The sequence below is a fragment of the Lethenteron reissneri genome, chromosome 64 (assembly GCF_015708825.2).
Source record: "Lethenteron reissneri isolate LAM-NWPU_2019-01 chromosome 64, ASM1570882v1, whole genome shotgun sequence".
NCBI classification, from domain to species: domain Eukaryota; kingdom Metazoa; phylum Chordata; class Hyperoartia; order Petromyzontiformes; family Petromyzontidae; genus Lethenteron; species Lethenteron reissneri.
Window position 1 is genome coordinate 7,140,476 of NC_083842.1, and position 13,139 is coordinate 7,153,614.

Below are 13,139 nucleotides of genomic sequence, written 5' to 3' on the forward strand. Positions count from 1 at the left end.
AATTAATGTTCGTGAAAAAATATTCCCAAAATTTTACACTTTTTAGGCAAAAAAAATGTATTTTACATATATTCAAATATAACTCATTCATGGCTTTGGCTGAAAGTCACAGTGTAAGAGCCCAGAGCGTAACCCCTCTACAGGCCGTGGCGGAGTAGCGCAGTTGGTAGCGCCCTCGCTTCCCATGCCAAAGGTCGCGGGATCGATCCCCGCGTCCTCCACAGGCGAATATATTTTTAAATCCTTTATGTTAAGTTCGCTTGCTTGCTTAGGACAGTGCAAATCTTTCGCTCGTTTTTTAACCCACTTCCCGTGATCCAATCGAGCTGACATTTTCCACACAGACTCGTTGTGTGTGACAATTAATTTTCGTGAAAAAAAAAATTCAAAAATTTTACACTGTTTAGGGAAAACAAATTAAATATTTAATTACCAATTGCTTAATGGTGGCAGACAATCATCTGACCCATACGTGGCAGCCATCTCAAGCCAGAGGACGAGAGGACTCTAGCCGCCACGCATATAAAGGATTTATAGTGAAAAACTTTGTTTTTACGGGTTTACTTTTTTTCTATCTATGTGGCTTTACCGAAAGACCCAAAGAAAATGAGGAGGTACTCGGCTTTGTGGTCTGTCCTCCGGAAAAATATGCGACTCCACAACAGATGAGCACCAGAAGTTTGTGGAACGGCTAAACTTTATTTTAAAGTGTTCTTTTGAAGGACAATTGCGTATCTGCAATGGCGACCAGGTACTCCCTCCATGTCACAACATAGCAGCTCAATCCCCCAGCACGAAGTCCGCCCAAATCTAAATTGGGGGTGTGCCTGTACTCTACAGAGTACATGGGCCTCGGGGTCCAATCCCTGGCCACCACTGCATGCATTTAAAATAAAATGAAACGCACCTGGCTACCCAAAGCTATGAGCAGAGTGGGCACTTATACATGTGATTAATCATGGGTGAGCTCACACCGGCAATAAACGCAAACAATATTTAAGTGCGAACACTAGGTAAGATTACCCAATTAAACTCCTACAGATTCCAGCGGTAATACATGGAGAAATGTCGATAGAATAAATGCAAAACAAGCAACCAAATCTGGAAATCCTGATGGCAATGCAAACAAGGTGGTAAAAGCAACAGATTTAGCATTTATTACAAAATTAAGTTGATTAAATTTGTAGTGAGTTCAACTGAGTCGCAGACGTACTCTTTGGAGGCAACACATGTATTAACACCAACACACGGGGTAACTGCCCCTTAACAGAATAACAACCTATGGTGGTGACCACCAGGTTAACTAAACTAATTACACCATAACTATCTACAATGGACCGGACCACAGCTCGGGTCCCAGTCCACGTGTTGGAGACTCTGTAGGACGTAGAACGTAGACGAAAAATTATTCAGGATGAACAACAGCGCTGGTCCCTCAGGAGGACCCGGCTTATATCCTCTGTGGCGTGGCTGGCTCCGCCCTTGGCCACGACCACTTTCCAGAATCCTCGAGCAGGATTTCAACCCTGACACGTGACCACCTCTAGCCCCCACTTGGGCCCCTGTATAGACTTAACCGGTCACGTGTCCTCTGGGGTCAACCAGAGTGCCACGGCCGAAAGTAACCCCATTCCCATGGTCGGCACTCCCACACCCTATCCTGTAGGGGCCAGCACTGCACGCCAAGCATGGTGCCATCCAAGGCTATTGATCAGTACTCACAGAGCCCCTCTAGGGCCGGTACTGCACCCAAATCCTAGAGGTGTCCGCGGTGTCAATACACCGCACGCCGTGCCTCTCTCGGGCCTGCATTACCCAGTGACATCCCGCGATGTCACTACAAATTGATAATGTTACTTAACCATTTACCAAAGTCATATCTTTTGCATGCCATGCATCATGTGTATCTGTCAACTACAGCATCTGTTCATTAAATGGCGCTGTTTTATTTACGTACCTTTACGTTTACAAAATATCCATATATAGGTTTTTTAATGAAAATGTATGTTACAGTATTATATCAATGAATTCATTTTAGCCCATATTCTGAGCCACGACTCGACCTTGGCTTGGCTCCAGTATTGCTCATCCCTGGCTTAACAATGATAATAATTTCAATTTGTAACATGCACAGTATTGTAACGTGCACAGAAAATTACTCAGAAGTGTGAGCAACCACAGACAAGCAGGACATACAGCCATGGGTGAACCATCACGAAATCTCCCCCCATTCCCCCCAAGTTGATGAGTATTGATAGGTGTGAGAGAAAATCCCATACAGATAGAACAGATGGAATTTAGCCCACTTGCTCTACTGCAATCTCTTGACAATCTTGGGTATTGCAATCTCGATGCCCACAGGTAGTTTCAGGACATGTTGTGATCCACCAAGCCTCACATCCACAGTCCTGCATTACAGGCGTGTTCCACCACCGACCAAAAACTCAATGTCGTGAGCCACTTCGGCTCAGCTCAAGGAATTCTGAGCTGGGATTTGGACCATGTTCAGAACTGGTTCAAGCCAAAACAAGCGTAGTGGTTGTGCTTCTTATGAAGATGGCCATGTTTATATCAGAACTAATGATTATGATAACGATGGAACTAATTATTTTGGGGAAAATAACGATGACAATAATAATCATGATTATGGAACTAATGAAGAAGATGGGATGGGTAATGATATGGTTGTAATATGTTGACTTTCATAACAATAATGAACTAATAATGATAACAGGGCTGATTAATAATGATGGGACTAATTAAAATGTGGATAGTGATTCTAATTTTGTTGTGCGTTTTTTTTTTAATGCTAATTATTGGGCAAATAAAGATGCTATTGCGAGACTATAGATGACTATTGGTCTAATGACAACGGCACCAGCGATAATAACAATTATGGTTGAACTCGTAACAATGATACTATTCATGTACATAGCAAGAGCAAATATAAGTTATACAGATGTAGTGGGTTCAATTCAGGCGCACACTGGAACTTTGGGAGGCAACACTATTTATTATTAACACAACTCTTAACATAGGGTGGTGACCACCGACATATCCTCGCTAACACACACCATCACTCGCTAACACTGACGCTCTCATACGACTCGCGTGGCCAAGCCAGGGGGGCTACTGGTTGGCCACGCTGACTTGAGGCTTGACTCTTCTTCACGAGGCATCTTCACGAGGCATCTTCATCCCGGACCCGAGCCGCCCCGCACCAGGTGCGGAGCCCGCTTATATCTGCCTCGACATACCCGGGCCACGCCCAGGCCACGCCCACCTTCTCGAATCCTCGAGAAGGCTCAGCCCCTGGCCACGCGACCCCCAAGGTCCCTCTAGGGTCCCCGGCCCCCACCTTATCTGGTCACGTGTCCGGCCGGGTTCATACAGAGTGCCATGGCCTGACACAACCCCCGTGGCATTGACGACAGCCTCCGGGCTCCCCGACCCGGCCGTGACGTCATTCCAATATACCCGATGTAGTGACGTCATGTGTGTACAAGCTCACACAGTAGTGACGCTACAAGTCACTACAAATATAATAAGGCACAGTGAGGCCCTTAACAAAACTTCAACCTCGCCTAGTCAAAGCAGGGTCACACCACAGTGCCAATAACTTCACGATACATAGAACATGATCATCAATCTTGGTCGATATATTGCTGGATGAAGGCCTCCCTAGGTCACTACCTCTCACAATCTTGCAATTCTGTAACAAGGCGCCTAGTTTGATCAAAGGCACAATCATAATTGCACATAAGTTGTGCACACCATCGTCAAACTGCTCTTTTTTTTCCTTTGCTTTTGCCAGATAATACTCTGTATCTCATTAAGCATGGTGGATGGAATACTTGTTATAACTTCATATTGTGATGAACATATTTTTACATCTATGTAAATTGGATTGTACTATATCACCAAACGATTGGACGGGGTGTCACTTTTATGGATAATGAGCATAGCACTGATATTCGCATTGTTATCTTTCATTAAGCTGTGCCTGAATGCCATTGAGCCACACTCGGAGATATTCATCTTTACGGATGCATCTGCAAAAGATGCGTATCTGATGCCACAAGCGGTTGCCATTGGAGAGAGAAAGAAATGCAAAGTAAGACCTTTTACTACACCCGACTCGTATACTCTTTATATCAAAACCGAACAGGGGCGGTTTCATCATTAGGGTGATTGGGCGACGCACCACCAATGTCATTGAACCACAGAGTCATGCTAGCCGTCACTGCAGCCTCTGGATATAGTCCAATCAGCGTCATGTCACGTTCTGTGGAGTACCGCCTCTTTTTGGGCGATTTCACTCCGGCTGAGAATCGCCCCGAGTGGCCCCATAGACTTACATTCAAAGATGTTTTTTTTCGAACGGGGGCGCTGCAATGCATTCTCTATGGCTTCCGGGAGGGCTCGCCCTAACGTGCTTACGTCATCATACGTGCTTACGTCATCATACGTAAGCACGTTTCATCCAACAATATAATTTGTGGCCACCTAGTGGAATCTTTAATAAAATAAACTTGAGTGGTTTGTTTTAATAGTGAGTATAGAAACAAACAAGATGTATTGTAAGAGTCACTTTATTTTTCATTAATATTAAAGAAGTGAAGTTGCCTTTACATGCTTAAGCTGTTAATTTATCCATTGCATGGGTGGACCTTATCCTTATCAATCATCCAGACATTTGCCCCCCCTGAGAGATTTTGCAGGAGCCGCCACTGAAACCGAATGTTACAATTGCACGTGTGATTGACAGATTAAACACGTAAACAAACCTGTACTACATTATTGTACACCTGCAGGAAATTAAGTAATTTTATACACTTGTGGTAATCAGTGTGAGCTTTAATGGTCGCATACTGCAAAACCACATTTGATGAATGAGAGTATGTGGGAGGTGAGCGTTTAAATATAGATACAGCAAAACTTTCTATTTTTCATTATAAAATATATATGCAACAACATAATTATAAATGCAACAACAAAATATTACTCTAAAGTATAACGAATCAACAATATGCATATGCATATACATAATTTTAACAAGCTTTAGATATTGTACTATTTATCATTTCAATATTGAACAACATATGCTTGATGTTTCCTGGTATTAGCTCGATGTATGTCTGTAAACTATTTGAAGTATGATTGCAGATAACATTATTTTATGTTGTATATACATATATTTCCAGGTGAATGTTGTGCACGTGAGATGGTCAGGATATATGCGCTCTTTGGACAATCAGGGAAACTTCCAGCGAACACGCGCACTTACATACCCTGAATATGACGAAATTGCTTTTAGTACTGGGGGTTTGATGTTGAATCCAACAAGTACGGAATTTCAAGGACTAATGGTAGTCATCGGAGACCTCACAAAGACGCAGCAGGTGAGTTACGATATTTCTACACGTACAATGTTCTATCACATACATATGGAACAGATGGAGCACACATTTACTCGACCGCGTTATCCTGGAAAGCCATGGCATGGCACTTCAACGCCCACAGGAAGGGAGATTCACCAACTCTTCCCCCCACAGTGCTGGATTACAGGCGTGCACAATTATCAATCCACTGCTGGATTATGGCCTGTCCAAGCTGCTGCCATCTCTCTTGGTTTTGCAATATAGTAACAATAACAGCCACGGAACTTGTACCAGGCTAGGTACAATTTAAGGCGAAATGAAGTGCAGAAGACTCGCAATCAGGTCACAGGACAAACCTAGATGTTATAAAGTAACTGACAGCGATGACTGGCAGATGCACCATCTGTGCTCCCCACTGCATTTTAGCCACACGGTTGCTCTGCTTGTTGACGTGAGCATCACTCGTCTATCATTCATTTTTGTTAGAGGGTGGCTGCCTTAAACTACCAAGTTGGATCCTTCACGAGCATTTTCCACAAATGCCAATATTGGAACGTATGATACCAGTCATTGGCAATTCCAATTAGTTCCACATCCTCCTATACTACATCAGTCCATCACCTTTTCAACTGTTCCATGTCAATTTCACTCACTCTATCTGGCCAATCAGAAACTGTTTGGGCATACAGTCGCTGGGCATATGCGCTATATAACCCAGCCAACACAGCCTCGCCAAATGGAGGAGCTCAGATATGCGACTATTGTCCAGATCTTTCAAGGATCAATGAGTTTATTTGACAATTCAGTCAAGTTAAACCCAGGACGGATTACAGGCAGGCCAGCCTAAATGTTTCAAATCGGTGCACATATTTAATTACCGGATTCCATGTTTTGCAAGCACAGATAAGGGATGGCATAACTGTAGCAAATAATAATCAGAAGCTTCATATGGAGTGATTAACCAGGTAGCTTCCACACAGCAATACACAGTTGATGACAATGTAATGACACTTGACTGATTCAGAGTGAGACCTCCAATGCTGATTCTAGATTTGAACCTTGATGCAGTAATTTTAGCTGTGACGGTCCCACCTGATGACGGAGACTTGTGTTGCCTCCGAAACGTCGTGATTTATTATTTTATTTTATTTCCATTATTAACTTTAAATTTTAATTTTTACCTCCAATGCTGAACCAGTGGTGGTCACAAGCACACTGCCCAGGTATTGAATATTCTCCACAACTGCCCCATCACTCAAGGGTAGTTGATGTGGTAGAGGATTTGATAATATAAAATACCCAGGCAAATGCTTTGTCTCGGCAGGACTGATGAAAAGGCCGCATCAATCAGCCTCCCATTGTGTGTGCACCAGATGAAAATCCCCCAGTACAGCTATGGAAAGCGTCTCGAACTACATGGTCAAAATATGTGTTAAATAGTGTAGGACCAGTGGACATTCCTGTCACACCCTAAGGTGACCCAGAAGTGCCTCTGATTCCTGGTAACGCAGCTTTACCCTGGCCTGTCCACCACCATGAAGGTCCTTAATGATTGTCAGAATAGGGCCAGGGACCGCAAAAGCACGCGGAATAATCCAAAGCCCAGGCCTATTAATGGAAGAATATGCCTTGGCCAGGTCTATAAAGGAGACATATAGATCCTGTATAAAGTCCCTACATCTCTGCTGCAGTAGACAGATAGGGAACATCGATTATATATCTGAAAACTAAATTGGGGAACCACAAAATTATTCTCAGAGTGCCTGGCAAGGCAATGTGGAACAATCATTGCCAAGACCTTTCCCAGCACAATGAGGAGGGAGATGCCCAAGTAGTTATTGAAATCCACATGGCCCCCTTCTTAAAAAGGTGGACAACCAGGGCATCCTTCCATGTAATACTCTACCTACTACATGAAGACGAGAAGAATCTATCTATTCATCGTCGCAGTGGATATGTTCTTGTCTGTGTTCCAATCCTTTGCTACAAATCGGTAATTATTCACCATTGGCCATCGCCCCTTATAGTAATGAATTATATCCATGCCGAATCTTCTCAACAACTTGAATGATGTCAATGAACCTGCATGTGTCCGCTAAATATAGGTGTTCCTCTTTCTGTCTCTCAGTATAAGTTCCAGCATACATGTTGACATATTTATTTTCGCACTTTTAAGCTTTTGTTCAATTTTATTCTATAAAGACTATGTTTTTGATTCTCATGTCATATCAGATAAACATGCAATTATATATATAAAAAATATTTTAGCACATTGATATATAATTTTAAATGATCAAGTTCAGCCTTCCAAAAACACTACTTTCGTGCACATCTTTATTTTATCGTTTTATCATTTTAATTGCAGTTTCCTCACAATTCACCCAGGCAGCTAATTGTATACAAAATGGGACCTTTTTGCCAATATCAAAGTATGAAATTTTTTAGACAAAAAACATGTTTGTTTGCATGTACGTGTGGTTAATACAGGTTTGATTCCTTACTAAAGGTTTGTATTTGGTGTTTGAACATCTCAACATCTGTTTTATTGCCAAAAAGCATAACATTTATTCTGTTTTTTTCATATCTAATTGTCTGGTGGCAGGATTGCCGTCCATCATTCACATGAATTAAGCTCCATTATTCAACAAAGTGTGATGCAATAATTTCCATGCGTACATTTTGTTTCATGACGACTCCATGAGTACCATAATGGCGGGATAAAGTAACGACGTCAAAATGTTAAGGCATTTGTGATTGTGTATTAAAACTGTGACGCATTGATGCTTGCATTTATTTGTGCCAAATTCATTTTAACTAGTATGTATTTCACCTTTTCAGGTGAACCTTTTAAATGTCCGTCATGTTGATACAACGACCAGCAAAGTCCTTACATTTCCAGTTGACAATTCTGTGAGCGACATTGTCATTTTTTATACGGGGACAGTCTCTGCATCACCTAACATTACGATTTCTGATCCATCAGGTATGTAAATTATGTCTTACTTTTTTGTTGTAATGGGTTCTAGACGTTTGGTTGCAATCATATGCATATGGGTGGGGACATTTTATTCAAACCTACACTCTGTATTTAGAAACTATGTTGTAGAAGTAAATTGATGTTTCCAGATTTAACCATTCACCACGCAGTCAATTTTCATCTCACATTGCCCTAAACAATGAAAACTACATTGCATGAGAGTGCAGTGAGAGGTGAACATTGCAGCTATCAAACAATAAACAATCTCGAATTAAAAGCACAGTATTAGATTTAAAATACCCCATGAAGCAGTGGTTAACTTAAAATCTTTGCAGGTTTAAATTGAAAACAATAACACTTTCAGGATATACACATTCACCATTCACGATTGCATTGTACACACGATGTTTTCAATCTACCACATTTTAAAAGAGCAAACGCTTCTTAAAAGCTGTCTTCATTCACATTAATCATCACATTTTTTAGATTTTATTGAGTTTAAGTTGATGCTCTTTGTTCCATAGATGATCCCATTTAGACAGTTGGCCAGCTATTTTACAAGGGCTTCCCATGGTGCATGAGCAGAGCAAAGCAAAACAAAGGCAAAAACATGAATATTGTAGAGAACGAGTACAGGGTCTAGTGATAGGTTTTTACCCTTTCAACTGGTACAAAAACTGACACCTTTATACAATGCATCATGTTTGCAATAACCACAACACAAGCAGTCAAAATGCAAACAAAAAGAAACAACTCTGATAATGATATGCACTGTCCTTGAAGTTGATTGGTCCACACCCGAGACAGCTTTTCTTAGAGCCTAGTACGCCTTTTGGCGTCATCTGGTCCAACACCAATGGAGACTAGGCTTTAAGAAAAGCTGTCTCGGGTGTGGCGCAATCAACTTCAAGGACAGTGCATATCATTATCAGAGTTGTTTCTTTTTGTTTGCATTTTGACTGCTTGTGTTGTGGTTATTGCAAACATGATGCCTTGTATAAAGGTGTCAGTTTTTCTACCAGTTGAAAGGGTAAAAACCTATCACTATATTTTGCCACTGGTAAAGGAGGTCTCATTGAGTACAGGGTCCTTAAGCAATATTGTCCAATTAACAAATTAGGTATTTAATTTTTGTAAACAAAACACACGGGAATAAAAAAACGGTACAATATAAGCGACCAAGAGGTTCCAGAAAAAGTTAGGTACATGTGCAAGTATGCTCCGTGTTTTGGTTTAATAGAGAAATAAAGAGGGAGAATGAATAGAGGAAACCAAGCTGCAGATGAGTGGTAAGGGTATTCCAGAAACATGGAGAAGCAAGGCAGAAAGAAAACTCTTTAGCAAACAAAGTTTAAGAAATGTAATTGTTTGCAGGAATCAGGAAGCACTTCTGAGGCTTTGAGAGGGAGTTATATGAACTAAGTGTTGCACACTGGAAATGAAGGACGTGGGCAGTTGCTCCAAATTGAGGGCAAACACATTTATTGTGATAATCTGTAAAATGCAACAGCACGTGTGTTACACACATGTACAGTATGTCATTGTCCATGTTTCTGGTCTATGCGTCATAGACAGAATGCAACTATTGATTCTCTGACTGGAGATGGGAGAATGCAATTTGGTTTCTATGCAACAGTTCAAATCTATTGAGAAACTAAATGATGAACAAAATAGTACCTGTCTAAACAATGAAAAAACGATCAGTGCTATAAATAATACACTAAACATTCGGAGCAAAGTAAAACAACCTATCTTAAACGACAATAACATGATGAAGTCTGCCTGGGACACACAAATGCACACATTTACACACAACAATGATATATTACAGACAGCTTGTGATAAGTATACCTCTGCAAGATAATAAATATTAGATTTTTCGTTTTATCATCTTATCACTCACCCCAATACTCTTAACCAATCTCCGTGGTGTGTATGTGTGTGAATGTGTGCATTTTTTTACTCCACAGGTACAATGGATAGTGCAGTTGCAGGAAATACAACACTTTTATCGACCCAAATATCTGGAAGCACTTTTATCATTCGCTTAAAGGAGCCAAAAATGTGTGGAGTTTGGAAAATTCAGATCACATCACCGGGAACTTCAAGTTTACGTATCATCGGTAATGAAAGTCCTCGAACACCTCAATCTTCTGTCCTACCAGGAATTTTGATCCTACCAACATAGGAGCATAGACACTGTGTAACATCTAAGTTCGGATACTTTGAACTTCAATTGCAGACAATGTACTTACTGTATACTTACAGAGATTTTGCGATAGTTGGGCAAGTGTAAAGGATGAAGGAGGGTGGGTTATTGACATAGGCACTGGGGTGGCACCCAGAGGTTGCCAGACAAAAGACCACATTGTAGTTGTGATTCGATGAGTTTTGTGTCAACTGCAATAGCCGTAATGTCGCACCTCCGACTAGGACGATTGGCTACCTATGGTGCGAAAGAAGTTCAACATACATACATGTCACTGGGACCTTTACAATAACTGTGATGTGAACAACTTAATACTTATGTTGTTATTTCAGATTAGAACGCCATATTTAAATTCAGTGGACCTAATGCAATCGTGCACGAACAAAGGCAATGCTGAAATGTATTACATAGACAGCATTGACATTAAACCCATGATAGCAGTTGGAGGTAATGACCACAATGGAAAGGACATTGCAGGTGGTGGTCACAACAAAGATGGAGCAACTTCCTATTGTTATAAATGCGATGGCATATGTAATATGCAGTAAATAAACATGTATGGAAATGGATTGCTTCAGTTATTTCATTTGATGCATTATCGTTGTATTGTATATATTGGGGTGGCGAGGTGGTACAGTGGTTAGATCACTGCACTATGAACCCAGAGACCTAGGTTCGATTCTTGGCCATGGCTAATGTATGATCAAAACCAGATGACTGGCCTGGTATTGGAGTTTGTTTGACAAAGGGGTAATTTTGCCCATTATCCCCCAGGTACATCAACATGTGCTGCTTGTTGTGACTTGTTGAGGATGGTGCTGTGTTATAATCCTGGCGATCTGAGCTTCATTGCCCTAAAGAGTTAACATTGGCTGTGAGTGATATCTCAACCCAGCCTTTAATGTGTACCTGTTTCGATCTAAGAACATCAACTCTGGGAAGAAAAATGTGACCAAGTTTGGTTAATAATTCCGTACATTTCCATGTCTCGCCTTAATCAGGACTTGGTAACAATACTTCCCACAAATATTCCATGGTGCAAAATGTACGTGTTATATGTCATTACGCCTATAATGGTTCATGTTATATTTGTACACTTTAAGGAGAAAGCTCTTTGAATTTCATCTACAAGTTTGGAGTTGAAGATGATGTCGGGCCGCACCCTGGTATAAGGGCTATCACGAATAAACCATCAACAGGTTAGAGCATAAAGTCTCATATATATGCCTACATAAACACGGTGAGGCCTCTACCCACAAATATTACAAGTTTGGATGCAAACTAAATGCATATCTTGTCACCCAACACGGATTTTATTGGAGGCTAAAGTCTATTGTGCCCCCCCAGTCTACCAAGTGCGGAAGTGGAAGGCGGCCTTACCAGTATCTACCTACCCACTCCCTCATGCTTGCCTGTGTGACAATCACTTTGAATATTGAGACAGAATGCAAGACTCTTTAATATATGTAGTGGTAACAAAATACTTTAAATTACAATAAATTATTTTCTTACCAAATTTGCTTTTGGTTAGTGTTGGTGTGATAGTTTTGGTGTTGGTATGATTTCTACCTCCACTAGTCCCAGTTACAGTCTGTCTGGATGTTATAGTGAGTAGTTGAATCCAAAGACCAGAGACATCATTTATATTCCAATGTCAGACCACATCTCCAGAACACAGAAGGGTCAGTTTTAGTTACAACAATATAAATAACATAACATACTTCATACTAAGTCTGATTACACACAAGCGTTGCAGAATTACTTAATTACATATTCACAACATGTTAAATTATCCTCTCATGTTACATACATGCAGCTGCACCCTAACCAATATTTATTATTTGAGCGACACACACTTGGTCGTTTACGATGTCTTAGCTCCCTTAGTAGGCATATCTCCTCAGCTAAATCGACACACATCTACACCTAGCAGGTACCTCTCTTCTGCTACACTATGAACATCTACTCTCAGCAAATACAACTCCTCTGCTACTCTTTTATTGGTTGACAGACACTCTTTACACTGCACAACCAGGGTTAACATCGTCATGGCTGTCTTAAACAATATGACCCAGACGATTGCCCAAATATATATTTTTATTGACACTGCCTTACTTCCAGAACCTTCCATGTCCTTCCTCCACCTCATGGTAACTCCTGCCAATCTTTTAACTCTGTCCTCCCTCATTTATGAGGGTCGGTTTGGGCTTGGGGGAAAAATAAAATTTTAGAAACTCTGAAAAGCCCAAACCCAAACTTCCTCAAACAGGAGCCAATGAGCAAAGACAAACCAAACAGGTACCGATGAGCATGAGACAGACTCCAGTCAGAGCTTTGTTTCGTGAAGATTTTTCTCAACCTCACCTTCTGAATTATCACCATCCAAAACTAAATAAATCACAGGAAACGTTTTACAAAGAAAGTTGCAGTTGCGTTTTTTTCATGAACCGTGAACCTGCCAAATTAGAAAAAATGGGATATGAAATTGATTTTGGGGGTTACAGGACAATAGACAAAGTCAACGTGAATGGCAATTCAATAGTACTTGGTTAGGTTTAACAAGATTAACACA

The 13,139-nt window shown here is 40.9% G+C and overlaps 1 protein-coding gene across 1 annotated transcript in view; it reads left to right on the forward strand.

Annotated features, from left to right (window-relative positions):
- LOC133359071 (von Willebrand factor A domain-containing protein 7-like) overlaps positions 1-13,139 on the forward strand; it is a 48,000-nt gene that overhangs the window by 25,398 nt on the left and 9,463 nt on the right. Inside the window, exons 10-14 of the mRNA XM_061577454.1 lie at positions 3,998-4,114; positions 5,205-5,402; positions 8,220-8,364; positions 10,329-10,481; positions 11,671-11,766. Coding sequence (XP_061433438.1) covers positions 3,998-4,114; positions 5,205-5,402; positions 8,220-8,364; positions 10,329-10,481; positions 11,671-11,766 — 709 coding nt within the window. The remainder of the gene's footprint in view (positions 1-3,997; positions 4,115-5,204; positions 5,403-8,219; positions 8,365-10,328; positions 10,482-11,670; positions 11,767-13,139) is intronic.